Source organism: Lissotriton helveticus, chromosome 4_1 (genome assembly GCF_964261635.1).
Source record: "Lissotriton helveticus chromosome 4_1, aLisHel1.1, whole genome shotgun sequence".
Classification (NCBI taxonomy): domain Eukaryota; kingdom Metazoa; phylum Chordata; class Amphibia; order Caudata; family Salamandridae; genus Lissotriton; species Lissotriton helveticus.
The window spans coordinates 1619667671-1619682773 of record NC_136063.1 but is presented as its reverse complement, the minus strand read 5'-3'; the positions used below and the strand labels follow the sequence as shown (position 1 = coordinate 1619682773).

Below are 15103 nucleotides of genomic sequence, written 5' to 3'. Positions count from 1 at the left end.
GGGTTTCAATAATATCAATACTGGCAAAAGTTATGGGAAGCCCGTTAAGCCACCTCTGCAGATAATATTATTGGGGATCATTATTGATTAGGGTGGTAGCCGAGAGGAGAGGCCATTGGTGGGAATCAGCACCCTGTTGGCCAAGAGAGACATTGCCAAATACTTTGAAGTTTGCAACAGCATCACCAGTAAGTGAGTTGATGAGAACAATGGACTACAATTCAAAGATGGGGGAACTACTTCAGCAATCCAGATGTCAACTCAAACACAGGTATATTTAGGGACAAAGGTGGGATCATTTTTATTATATCCAATACTTAGTTAACTGATGACTGCAGATGGAAACGAGACATAAAATTATTTGTCTTGTGAATGGCCATAATTTGATATATGTCCTTATGTAAACACTAATCTTGCTCTGTGCTTAAAACCAATAAAATATGACTTATAGAAAAGGACATAATACAACCAGACATGTGATATGAGTCGAGGATACCATCCTGAGTGTCTGGGAAGTCGTACACACATTCCAAGCCCTAAGTGCTGTCAAATCTTCCTTGAAGCAGTTTTCACCCCAACGTTTTTAGACAGGAGAAAGCGCATTAGAAGGGGCTTGTTTGGCAGAGGACACTTTCACCCGCTGGCAGGTGTGAAAAAGTGGTAAATGCCAGGAACAAAGATGGTTCCATTTTTTTCCTGTTAACAGCGAGGTCCAGTAAATGACTATTTAACAGCAGCAGTGGAGGAGGCACTGACAACTTTACAAGTAACGTTGGGCCTTTCTTCCAAATTAGCTTTGGGAAAGGATCACACTGTGCCTGTGAAAAGAAAGGAAATGTCTTCTGATGCTTGTGTTTTTCAGTCTGAAAGGACTTTTAGGTACTCATTCAGCCAAGGACACTTTCAAGCCTGCAAAGGCTGCCAGACATTTACAAGAGGTGGCTCACAGGTTCAAAGACAATTCAACTCCTTTTTCCCATTCAGAGCTGGGTTCAGGCACAGACTCTTTAAAACAGATGTCACCAGTGGCAGCAGAACCTTTAACGGCAAGGTTGTCCCCTTCTGCCCAAGTAAGCATTGATGGAAAGATCACGTATTTTCTGGGGAAATAAAAGGAGCTTTCCTAAAGTGCTTGAATTCTTCAATCTGTATAGGGTTTCTGAATAACCTTCTGGAGCACCCCAGTACAGACTGGATGTATGAATCTAATCTACTCTGCTTAAGAGCAGATGACACTGACAGATTATAAAATGTGTAACCTTGAGAGGAAAGATGTCAGTCAAAGATCATTTCACACTCCCAAGCAATATTTTCTTGTTAAGAAGAAAGGAGAAATGTTTATGACATGTTCAATCTAGGAGAATTCAACATGTGATTTGTATACAGGCAAATTAAAACAGAAGGGATCCGCCTGTTAGGAGACACTTTAAGGGAAAGCAAATGGTCGGTCAGATTGGATTTAAAAAAGGCATGCACTTCTGTGCACCTGCACAAACCCAATGAAGTTTCCTCTGTAAGAATCCGGTGTGGAATTTCAACTCAATGTTGTCAACATTACAACTACAAAAGTCATAAATGACATCTACAAAGATAAAGCTGTGAAAAGGTTTTGCAGGGGACAGGGTTTCACGCCAAATGATTGGCAGTATTGGGGGACTACTGGTCTCTTTTAATCAGGCGATTTTTTCAGGCCTGTGGCATTACCAGATGCCTCTGAGGCTAAGCATCTCACACCTTCAGATGAATCTCTTGTACTTAGAGAAGATTCACCATTCAGAGAACGCCAGTATTGAGAATGCTTGGTGGCTGGGCCAACATGAAAACCTCGAATGGCCAGGGTTAACCCAGAAAATGGTCACAAAATCAGATGCCACTAGGCTGACTTGGGGAGTATGTTGCATGGATCATACAACAACCAGAGAAAGGTCGTCTGGAGGTGAACTATGGTTTTATATAAATGATCTCAATATCCTGGTGGGGTTATTCATGATACACAGTTTCTCAAAGCACAAAGTGCAGCGTTGTAGCCCCCTGAGAATGGATAATGTGTCTACTTTGGTCTGTTATGTCAACCACTTGGGAGGGGTGAGGTCCCAGGTGCTGGTGGAGATAACCAAAGATATATGCACTTCTAGATGGACAAGGGGATCTCATTCCCAGTCAATTAATCAATCAATCAAAGACATTTATAGAGCGCACTACTCACCCGGAGGGTCTCAAGGCGCTGGGGGGGGGGGGGGTGCTGCTACTGCTCGAACAGCCAGGTCTTGAGCTTCTTCCTGAAGGAGAGGTGGTCCTGGGTCAGGCGGAGGTGGGTCGGAAGGGAGTTCCAGGTCTTGGCGGCCAGGTAGGAGAAGGACCTTCCTCCTGTTGTCGCTCTTCGGATGCGGGGGACGGCGGCGAGGGCGTGGTTGGTCGATCGGAGGTGGCGTTTGGGAGCGTAGAAGTTGAGGCGGCTGTTGAGGTATCCTGGGCCTTGGTTGAGTAGGGCTTTGTGTGCGTGGGTGAGGAGCCGGAAGGTGATTCTTTTGTTGATCGGGAGCCAGTGCAGGTCTCTCAGGTGTCTGGAGATGTGGCTACGTCTGGGGACGTCGAGGATGAGTCTCGCCGAGGCGTTCTGGATCCGCTGGAGTCTCTTCTGGAGCTTGGCGGTGGTTCCGGCGTAGAGGGCGTTGCCGTAGTCCAGACGGCTGGTGACGAGGGCCTGGGTGACCGTCTTCCTGGTTTCGGTGGGGATCCACCGGAAGATCTTACGTAGCATGCGCAGGATGTTGAAACAGGACGAGGAGACAGCGTTGACTTGTCTGGTCATGGAGAGGGAGGAGTCCAGGATGAAGCCCAGGTTGCGTGCGTGGTCTGTCGGTTTGGGTGCGGTGCCCAGGGCGGGGGGCCACCAGGAGTCGTCCCAGGCGGAGGGCGAGGAGCCCAGGATGAGGACTTCCGTCTTGTCTGAGTTCAGTTTCAGGCGGCTGGTTGTCATCCACTCGGCTACGTCTTTCATCCCTTCGTGAAGGTTGGCTCTGGCGGTGGCGGGGTCGTTGGTGAGGGAGAGAATCAGCTGGGTGTCGTCGGCGTAGGAGATGATGTTGAGGTTGTGTTGACGTGCGATGGCCGCGAGGGGGCTCATGTAGACATTGAAGAGGGTGGGGCTCAGCGAGGATCCTTTAGGGACGCCGCAGATGACTCCGGTGGCTTCTGACTTGTACGGTGGTAGACGGACTCTCTGTGTTCTTCCGTCGAGGAAGGAGATGATCCATTCCAGTGCCTTCTCGTGGATTCCGACGTTGCTGAGGCGCTGCACTAGGGTGCGGTGGCAGACAGTGTCGAAAGCCGCGGAGAGGTCTAGGAGGATGAGGGCCGCTGTTTCTCCGTTGTCCATCAGGGCTCGGATGTCATCAGTGGCAGCGAGGAGGGCGGTCTCGGTGCTGTGGTTGGCTCGGAAGCCAGACTGTGAGGGGTCGAGGGATCCATTCGTCTCGAGGAAGGTGGCCAGCTGTTTGTTGACGATCTTCTCGATGACTTTGGCTGGAAACGGGAGGAGCGAGATGGGGCGGTAGTTCTTGAGTTCGGTGGGGTCCGCTGTAGGTTTCTTGAGTAGGGCGCTGAGTTCGGCGTGCTTCCAGCTCTCCGGGAAGGTGGCGGTGTCGAATGAGGTGTTGATGATGTCCCGCAGGTGGGGTGCGATGACAGCGTCGGCCTTGTTGAAGACGTGGTGAGGGCAGGGGTCGGATTGGAGATCCCAGCAGAACATCAAACTGGGATGGCTAATGTGATAACGACTGGAACTCAGGTTTTGTGGCCCTATGCACACGTTGGGCCTACCAATGAGGGACTTGTTAGTCTCAAGATCGAAACCTCAGTATCCAGAGTTCTTTAGCAGAGAGACACAGAGTGAACACTTCAGTGGTCGATGTAATCGTTCAGGACTGGGACACATGCTGTATTATGCCTTTATCTATTCAAAATGATTCACTGATTGGCAGCTCAGATCAAGAGGTAAGTAGTTGACCTGATACTGGTGATTCCGATATGGAGGGCACTTGAATTTTGTCAATTACTGCTAAAATTATCCTGGGATAATCCCGTAAATGTTCCTGTATGTCCATAACTGTTGTGCATACACAGGGGGTGATACATCCCTTGATTCAACATGGTCTCCTTCACAAAATGGAATGGGAAGTTTAAAGGACCATTCACAGATGCCAGGAATTTTGCAGCAGGTTGTGTTTTTCTTCTAGAAGTCTTGGTTTCCAGCATCTGAAGAGACGCAGTGTTAAGTGATGACTAAGACGCATCTGTATTGGATTTAATGGCTTATCATCTACCTGCAATGTATAGAAAGATGAATATGGGATGGTATGTAGATGTTTTGATGCACTGAAGATTACCTAGTTGGTTGCTTTGATCTCTGTGATTTTTAGTTTTATGCTGTAGTGTAAAGTTATTGTTGTTTTGTACTGTCTGGATGCTATTTAAAGTAATAAAGAAAAGAAACACAATCTGTTCTACCACCTTCTTTAACATAATCATAACTTTCCTTCAGGATAGTTGTGGAATTTTAATTTTCAGCAATGCACCCTGATGTCCAGAACATATTCTTCTTTACAAAGAGTCTAGGACTATTTTTATGGCTGCCAACATAATACCTGTGTTGCTAGAAAATATTTACAATTACAATGAATGATATCCCAAACCAAAACACTCTGTTCGCTGTACTTTTGCAGTAAAATTTGGAAGACGCTCAGCCACATCGATGGGCTGTGAAGATCTCTTAAAGCCTTAGGGGGCGATTCCGATGCAGTTAGGAGGGCCTCCTAACGGCGGTGCACAGTCAAAATATCGAGGTTGAAATATCGACCTACAAAAATATTGTGTTGGAAATATCGAAGGTACATAATATCGAGGTCAAGAATATCGTTGGACAGAATATCGACCCTAAGGTAAGTAATATTGATTTTTTTTATATCGATGTAAGTAATATCGAAGTTACTAATATCGATATTTGTATTATTGTTATGTATTTTATTATGTATGTGTAATTTTTTTTGTTAAGTATTTTACTTGTTTTAAATGATATGTGTGTTATTTTTATATATTAATAATGTTATTTTTAAGTAAATTTTATGTTTTAGTACCGGAGCGGGTTGTGGGTTTATAGGGGAATAGCGTGGGAAGTAATTTAAATATACTAAATTAATTATAAATTTTTAGGAATTATAAATTAATTTTAATTAATGTTTGTGTTTATTTCTGTAGCGGGTTGTGGGTTTATAGGGGAATTGGGTGGGAAGTAATTTAATTATAATTAAACAATGATTTATTTTTATTTTTTGGATTGGGTAAATATTTCATTTTAAATTAATTATTAATTGGTAATTGATTATTTTATTTGATAATTAATTTTTGAATTGGTGATTAATGTTTTTAATTGGTAAATAATTGCTTTAATTGGTAATTCATTTTTTTAAATGGTAATTCATTTTTTTAATTGGCCAATAATTATTTTCATTGGTAATACATTTTTTGGGGTAATTAATTTTGGTAATTGGTAATTAATGTTTTTAATTGGTATTTTTTTTATTAATTGGAAAATATTTTTAATAAATTGGTAATCAATGTTTCATAAAAAGTATTATTTGGTATGAAAAATAATTTTATTGTTTAATATTTTTTAATTGTGAATTAATTTTAAATATTTAATTTTTTTTTTGTATAGAAACATTTTTTATTGTTCAATATTTATTATTTAAATGACTAATATTTATTAATTAATATTTCTTGGCATTTATTGTTAATTTATTGATAATTTATTGGTAATTAATTATTCAATTGTAATTATGTTTTTAATACTTATTAATTGGTATTTGTAAAAGATGTAGAGTTATTAAAAAATTAAAATATTATTTTAAATACAAATTTTGTTTATAAGTATGTTATATTTAAATTCTATGCTATCCAATGTTTTCCCTACTGTTTCACTCTCTGGAGTTGGAATAGTAATTTTTACCCCTACACTATCCAACGCTTTCCCTACTGTTGCAGTCTGTGGAGTTGGAATAGTAAGTCTAACCCCTACGCTATCCAATGCTTTCCCTACTGTAGCACCTTTTAGAGTTGGAATAGTAATTTTTACCCCTACGCTATCCAACGCTTTCTCTACTGTAGCGCCCTCTGGAGTTGGAATATAAATTTTTACCCCTACGCTATCCAATGCTTTCCCTACTGTAGCACCCTTTGGAGTTGGAATAGTAATTTTTACCCCTACGCTATCCAACGCTTTCCCTACTGTAGCGCCCTCTGGAGTTGGAATATTAATTTTTACCCCTACGCTATCCAATGCTTTCCCTACTGTTGCACCCTCTGGAGTTGGAATAGTAATTTTTACCCCTACGCTATCCAACGCTTTCCCTACTGTAGCGCCCTCTAAAGTTGGAATAATAATTTTTACCCCTACGCTATCCAACGCTTTCCCTACCGTTGCCCCCTCTGGAGTTGGAATAGTAATTTTTACCCCTACGCTATCCAACGTTTTCCCTACTGTTTCCCCCTCTGGAGTTGGAATAGTAATTTTTACCCCTACGCTATCCAACGCTTTCCCTACTTGCCCCCTCTGGAGTTGGAATAGTAATTTTTTCCCCTACGCTATCCAACGCTTTCCCTACTGTAGCACCCTCTGGAGTTGGAATAGTAATTTTTACCCGTACGCTACCCAACGCTATCCCTACTGTTGCCCCCTCTGGAGTTGGAATAGTAATTTTTATCCCTACGCAATCCAACGCTTTAACCACTGTTGCATTTTCTGAAGTTGGAATAGTAATTTTAAGTGTTACGCTATCTAATGTTATCATTACTGTAGTTTTTTTGGGACTTTGAATAGTAGTTTCATTTATTTATCTATTTAATATTTTTATTCTTATTTTTGATAATGTATTATATTATTAATTTAAAAAAAATTGAAAGTATATATTTTTTTATTTATTACATTTATTAAATATAATTATTTACTTTTAGTTTATGCTATTTTTTGATGTGTGTAGATGTATTTGTAATTTAAAATACTTTTAAATAATGTATTAAAATAATTATTAAAACGTATTATTAGGTAAGTATATATTATATTTGTTATGTATATGTTTATTTAATGTTATATTATTGTATATGTATTATTTATAAATTTTAAAAATTATTAAATATTTTTAACTGTGTTTATGTGGTTTAGAATTATTATATACATTATTTTACACTTTTCTTAATTAAAAAAAAACGATCTTTTTAATTACAACATTTTTAACTTCGATATTTTTTTTCTGATATTTTTGTACTTACCATGTTGTAGATAGGCTGTTGATATTCTTGCTTCCGATATTCCAACATCGATTTTTGTGTAGGTCGATATTTTTTCCGTCGATATTTTGTCAGTGATCCCCTAACGCCATTTACTCCATCCAAATCGTATGGGTACGTGTCTATCCAACTAAATCAGAAAGGTTTCCAACCGACGGAGTACGATGCGAGTTAGGCGTAAGGAATAGCCCAATCCAAAACCGATGGCATTCGGAATGACCGAGCCGTACGGAGCCGAACGACCAATGATAATGCTGGATTCGGACAGCCTTTCTGAATTGTGCCATCCGAGATGAATTGGGAGTCAGAATCAGACTCTGGGGGGCCCTAGCAGGCCCCCCTACACCCAGAGCCTTCCCAATCAGGCCATGGGGGGTACCCATGGGTCTCCCCTTACCAGCCATGTAGGCAGCAGGGGGTGCTGCCACAGAGTGCCTGATTTTCCCCAACCACTCCTTTCTTCAATGGGAGCCTATGCATTCGGTCTGAACATAGGCTCCAGTTGAAGTCAATGAGAGTCAGACCAAATCATATCTGGATGCATCGTACTCGGTTGGTCAGACTCTCCCGATCCGAGCCGGTCGGAAAACCATTCCCAAACCGATCCAGTCGGAATGATTTCCAAACCACATCGGAATCGGGCCCTTAGTCAAGCAAAGTTAAATTTTTTTGATGGCTAGGGAGCTTTGTTCACTTCTGTTCATACCATGAAATCGCTGTGGATTTAAGGTACATTTGTCCATTTCAGTGCCCCATAATGTGTTTTACGTGGAGGCGGAAACATGAGTTTCACACTCTATTGATATTCTGTTTTTTCAAGTTTACCCAGTGACTCCACCTGCGGAAAATATCCAAAATCTCCAAGCAAAACTCCATAGGAGACAAGGAATTACCAGCTAAATCAGACATAGTATGCTTGATTCCCCCAGCAATTCCTCATTTCTCAGTAGAACCTCAGAGTTCAGCTGGTAATGCCCAGTAACTCCGCACACTTGGAGTCATTGGAAACCCCTGAATCAGTAATATCAGAGGTAAGCAATAGAGGAGGGTAAAGCGAGGCAACTTACAATGAGGGCCTAAGGAGAAGAGTGAGAAAGGAAGAGAGAGTGTGTGTGGGGGAAGTGGCGGGGGGGAGGGGAGGGGGAGTCAGAGCGTGCTTTAGAAATACAAGGAAAAATGTCATTGGGCCACTGGTGATGTTATGCATAATGTTTTAGATGAACTCACAAGAGATGCCTTCAGTGATGGTTATCTTTACATCATTGTGTGATATCATCTGCATTATAACATGTGACATTCTTAGAAGCGCATTGTGTGAGGGAAGATGGGGTTTGTAGTTTCCTTAACGTTCACAACTCCCTGACTTCTGGATTTAAATTGCGACTATGTTAAACTATATTTTTACACATAATTTCATGCATTTGTTCGATGTTGTTCATACTGTCTAACAATGAAATGATGATTTGAAGTGTTTTGTAATACATGTAGGGTTCAGGTGTTTTTTTACCGTAATGCCTGACCACCAGGGTACTCCAATATGTATTTCGCCAATGAATCCAAGGACAAATATCGCAATGCCTATTCCAATCTGTAGAACCTGCAAAACAAAGTGCCTTTTTTCAGTTATCATAATAATTATGCTTATGTAATTTCCCATTTTACTCATAAAATGTCAAAGTCATGCACTCTATCGTTTCTTCTTGAAAACTGGATGTGCTTCCACAGTTATCTCAATTCCCTTAACTTAGCTGTGGTAGTGTATGTTAACGCTTGGGATTTATAATGCGGCTGACCACAGGGGCTTCCAAGCGCTGAAGAATCAAACAGAAACATCAAAAGAGTGCTGAACAAGCTTCAAAAAGCCAGGTTTTTACTGTTTTCGAAATATTGACTGACTCGGACTGTAGCTTAGATGAGAAGGAAGAGCGTTCCACAACCTGGTGGCATGATATTTAAAAGAGCGACTGCCCCTTCTCGCAATTCTATGTGTGGGTATAATAGCCAAATTTGCTCTAATGGATCTTAGCTCCCTATTAAGGAGGTATCACTTTATGAAATGTCTGAGGTACTGCGGGTCGAGCCTAAAATGGCTCGAAAAGCAAGACAAAGAGCCTTAAAATTGTATTCTGTACTAAACAGGGAGTCAGTGCAGAACTACAAGCTGGGCGGAGACAGCTCGGCACTTAGGCGATGGAGAAGCAGCCATGTTGCAGCATTTTGAACTACCTTTAGGTGCTTAGTGGGTGCCTGAGAGGCATTCATACATATAACAATATTCCCGTAGTCCATGAGGGACTTGATGGTTTCTGTAACTACTGTTTTCTGACTTCAAAGGAACTTTGCGAGGCATCTAGAGAGGCCAAATCAACAATCAGCCAATTTGATGGTCTGAACTTCCATGGTCAGATCTGCCTCCACCCACATTCCAAGATTTTTTACCATCGGCTTGGCCTGAGGAATAGGACAAAGGTCCTCCGGGAACCAGCTGGGGGTTCAAAGAGGGGGCTGGTTTCCAACGTCGTGGACGTCAGTATTTCCCGCTTTGAGCCTTGGGTAGTTCTGTGCAATCCAATTGGATATTGTCAACAGGCTTTAGATGTGGGAAGAGAGTGAACCAGCTGAGTGGCACTGGCATACGTGAGGAGCGTGAAACCTAAATAATCCTCTAGATATGCAAGTGGGCATCCGTAAAAAAAAAAGGTTTAGGGATGAGCCCTATGCAACTCCACAGTTGATAGATAAGGACTCCGATAGGTAAGGGTCATCCTGTACTTGAAAAGAGGGATTTTCTAAGACCGAAATAAACCAGCTAGGACCCATGTCTCTTATCCCACAGACATGAAGGAGTAGCGTCAGCTATGTTGAGGCTCATCCGGCTCGGGACAGTACAGAGTAGTTGAAGAGGTACCGGACAGACTGTCCTCTGATATGACGGGCTTTTAACTTCCATGTGAGGAGGCTGTCATAATTATTTGTGGTAGACTGTGTGGTAGAAATCCGCTAAATACTATGCATATATTTAGTGGGGTGGACATGCTGACAGAGGCAACCTACATTAACATCCCAAGCAAAGGCAATTGATCAAAACAGTTCTGTAGGACATCCATCATGAGTAGAGAAAGGAGATTCAGTTACCATGAATAAAAGGTTAACCTGCTGAGTTGCACATATGAAAATCTAAACCGAAATGCCATGTCAACACAGTTCTTTCTCACTAAACTTTGTTTCTTCCTGCAAGAATACATCCACTCTGATAATCCAGAAACCACAGCAATGTATCACTCTATGAACTCCTTTGGCTGATTACAGCCATGATGCACACCACAGCATTACCGCTCTTTACAAAGTGGTTGAGGAAATGCACTCTAACTGTAGCCAACTGGAGGCTAAGAATGACTTCTTCGGATGGAGTGCACCAGATGTCCAGTGGAGTACGCACAGCCTTATTAGTGCTACTTTTATTCAAAGATGTTTTGATATAATTGGCACATCCTGTGGATAATACAATAGTGTTTTCCAAAACTCAAGTATTCTTCATCAAACAAAGAAACGTTGATTGTTAGTGACACAGGACCGGGTAAAGAAAACGGCATTTCTCTGCTCTGGATGACCCCTTAAATATGTTTTTAAATCACTTTAATTTATGTAGCCAATCATTCATTGAATGCAGCTACCGAGCTTTATTCAGTAGATTGAATTTATAGTGAAATGTGACTGCCCTAATCTGGCTAAGATTTGGGTCAAATTAAAAAGACATTTTGTGCACCTAAATTCCATTTATGTGTCCAAAAAGTGCCACTTGCAGGTGTAAATATATGAACTTCATTTACACCTACAGATTGATTGTGGAAAATTAGCAAGTACGTATGGTTGTATTCCCGCAAGGTTTCATAAAGAAGCGCAAGGAGCTGGAGTTAAGAGGGTGAAGAGGTGTGGCGCCATGGCGACTGACGCTGGACGCTAGGGATCACGGTTCGATCCTCGGCTCCGGCGGAAGGGGACTACCCAGCACCATGCGACTCTGGGCAATAGCTCGCTTAATCTTCCCAATGGCCCCCAGCGCCGAGATACCCCTTGGGGGTGTGAATTGTGTGCTATACAAGTACTAGATTTACATTTTGGGATTTTACCCACCAACAAAGTTATGACTTTTTTGTGCTTACAACCCTGAGGAAAACCAATGTCTGCCCCAGCACTTTACATTTTAAACAGTACATTAACTTCATACCATCTATTCAATATTTAGTATGGCTACAATAAGCTATCTGATAGTACTGTAATGATATTTATATATCGCTTGTTACCTTTGACAAGTCACTAGAAGCACTTTGTGGATAAACAATAGATTAGACATTTCACATTCTTAGGAATCATTGTTTGCCGTCCTGCTATCACAGTTTTTTTAATTAATTTGGTTTTCTTGATTTTATTTTTAACAGGGTTTGTAGACAGACAGTAGTACACTCTTATCAGTGTTAGATACATCCATATATATATATCTTGCATAGAAGCTATTTAGAGAGGTACAATTACATACGGAGAAAGGCATGAGAAGGGTTGGAGAAGGCTGGATGCAATGAAGAGGGAAAAGGACATTTGAAAACCACAACTATACGACAGTCCATCTATATTGGAGGTAGTATGTGACTGTTAGGGGGATATGTCCATTGTCCCTGGCGTGAGGAATGTGATGCGCCTATTGGCTTAGGAAGGCACTATGTAGCATCATGGTGGGTCAATGGATGAGATAAAGCCTGAGATACACATGGAGCACTCAGAAACAAGGTGCAAGAAATCACGGACCCCTTTCAGCCTACAGCTGTGTAGTATTACAATGAGAGGACTGCCATAACAAATAAACAACAAAGCTAGGAATAAGAAGGGCAGGGTGCAAACAACGCCCCATTCAAACTCAGGGCCTGATTTAGATGTTGATAGGACTCCCACCGTCCCTTTGTATTAGCGGTTCCAAGTATTCCGTCGAGCTGACAGAGTCCTGCCCGACATATTTAGATGGGGACTGGCTGAACCGCAGTCTGCATTAATAGACTGTTTACCGTTGTGTAAGCAATGCTTCTCCGACAACACAGCGGACTCCTCTGATGGCTGACAGTAATCCGTCGCCGTCAGGCCAGCAGGTTTTCGTCAAGCCTATTTAGAGTTCTTAGTTGTGCTAAAGTTGTCCAAGCAGCTGATTCCTGACAGAGTGAGTCTCTGGTGGAGTGGAGACCGATAAGTACTGCTAATTAATTTGTCAATACACATTTATGTTGTGTTTGATTCTAAAATATATGTAGGTAATGTGTTATGCCCCTTTTTAGGTCGAGCTGGTGTAAGCAGTGCGAAGCACTGCGTCCAGTGAAGCATCTTTTGTTACTCACTTCCTGGGAATGTGAGACAGGGGATGGGCACGCGCAGGAGAATCCCCCATGTGAGCGTGCACGTTCACCCACACGCCGTGCACATCGCCTGTCCTACATTGGCAGCAAGTAGATAACACACAGACACACATGCGCGCATGCACACACACACGCACACACACACACAAGCAGGCACACACACACGCATGCACACACACGCAGGCACACACGCGCACACACACACACACACACACACACGCACACACACGCAGGCACACACACACACCCACACCCTACAAATAAGCGCCAGCCGCCAACTTCACTGGGCTACAGGCTCCGTCACGCGGGGCTTCCCTCACTTGCACTGGCGGCCTCTGCTCCTCCTACGTGCCTACAGCGTTTCACAGCCTCCCCTGGGGAGGGACTTCCGCCTTCTGCCCTTCTCGTCCAGTCACTTTGTGGGCGTGGGCTTCATGCCGAAGGCGGAAGTCCCGCCCCGGGGGAGGCTGTGAAACGCTGTAGGAGGCACACGAGTGCTGCAGTCTCTGGGATAACAAATCGGGCGCTCCAGCTTTACATCCCCTGTGTGCCAAGTCCTCTTGTTTTTCTGTGCTACTACTGCTATGGAAATATTGCCTTGATGTCTACGACTTAGTGTGACCTTTTCACACAGCAACTGCGAAGATAACAGAAAAAACACAAACCCCATGAAAAGATAGTCCACACCTGTCTGTGTGGAACGGCACAAGCAAGGGCACTTGTTAGGCTGCGCCACAGCCCGCCGTGACAACGCACATTTATTCGTACCACAGGAAATGTACTGTGTACAGTTGCAATGCATGTAAGTCTGCCAGAATAGGACCTCAGATCCGTCAGGAATATGCGCGCGGCATACAGAGTATTGATAAAGTCTCCTCGAGACGAGGCGCGGTGGCAGAGGACAGCCAAGCCAGGCATAGCCGGGCCGACACTGCCTCGCTCAGTGCAGAACACCCTACGAGCAGCAGGCTGGTAACCATGGAAACTAATGGATAAAAGCATCCATGCCCGTCCCTCGGTTTGCCTCGTTTTTTTGCAACGCTTGCCTGAGATCTGAACTTGTTTTACTTGATTGTGTTAGCATCTTTGAATCCGGGTTCTTAAGTACAGATACATTGTGGTGTGTGTGTGGGAGAGAGGAAAGACTATTTCTTTTGCAGTAATAGTAATTGCATTAATATAGCGTTAACTAACCCTAACCAGGCGTCGAAGCGCTTTTTTCGGCGAGTAGCACGCAGCTGACTATTAGAATTTTTGGGAGTTTTGTAAACTGCTACATGTTACCTTGCCATTACTTCAAAGCGCCTGAGAAGATACCAATGTACATTTTAATAGAAAGGGGCAGCTAGAGTCCAGTCGTATGGGTGGGTGCCCGTGCCCGATATTCTTAGAGCCTGGAACCTGACCTATGAGGAGGCTGTAGATCTGACACTTATGTTGATCAAAATGTACCGATTATTATTTATGAGAGGCTGGCAGTCTGATGCTGTTATCAATACATCTAAGTCACGTAAATACAACACATATTGCATTACAAATGCTATAGGTGTCACATTTGCAAAAGTTAAAACTATTGGCATTGTAAATGACAAAGCTATTAATTTTGCTATTTTCAAAACCAACAGATAAATAAAAAATGTGTCATTTACAATACCAATAGCTCAAACTTTCCTAATGCGAGATCTATTGCATTGCAAATGCTTGTTTACATATGGCATTGCACACAAACAACACACACACACACTAATGAATGCACACCCACAGGCACCACAAGCACAACATCCACAACCACCATAACAACATATATATTTTTTTAAGTGTCATAGAGGTGTGCTAATTTTACGTTGATAAGTTGTAAACTGAACACTAATGCATTACACATATAAAATGGAATGCAAGAGCAATGTAAAAATACATGAGCCAAAAGCAATTGTTTACACATGATTAATAAGAAGACAAGTGCAGAAAACACTTACCTTAGATCCTGGCAACAACGAGTTGACTACCGTCATAGTCAAATGAACTGAGCAAAAGAAGGACCTGAACAATGGGGTTCAAGACGGAAACTGAAGTGGGAAAGATAAAAAAAGGTACGTTTCGACCTAATTTCCTTCAATTCTGCCAAGTGAAAGTAGGAGGTTTCGCTGCCACAGTTTCCTCAACAGAAAGGCACATTGTGATTGGCCCAGTGTTAATCTTGGCAGGATTCCGCCACCAGCCTTTTCTGCCTATGACGCCATCGACACAGGTGATCATTTCTGGCAGAGTCGGCCACACTTGGACGGTCTTTTGTCCATAGACCTGGCACCATCTAAATAGAGCAGGCAGGCCACCGAAAATGTGAAGGAAGGACCAGATCT

The 15103-nt window shown here is 42.6% G+C and overlaps 1 protein-coding gene across 7 annotated transcripts in view; it reads right to left on the bottom strand.

The window, feature by feature from the left end:
- LOC144827620 (uncharacterized) overlaps nucleotides 1–15103 on the bottom strand; it is a 455727-nt gene that overhangs the window by 324796 nt on the left and 115828 nt on the right. For 5 of the 7 annotated variants that reach the window (XM_078685862.1, XM_078685869.1, XM_078685866.1 and 2 more), the window contains one exon: nucleotides 8852–8941. The exons of the other annotated variants lie outside the window; for them this stretch is intronic. In XM_078685862.1, the coding sequence (XP_078541988.1) occupies nucleotides 8852–8941 (90 nt within the window). The remainder of the gene's footprint in view (nucleotides 1–8851; nucleotides 8942–15103) is intronic. 7 annotated transcript variants of the gene reach the window in all.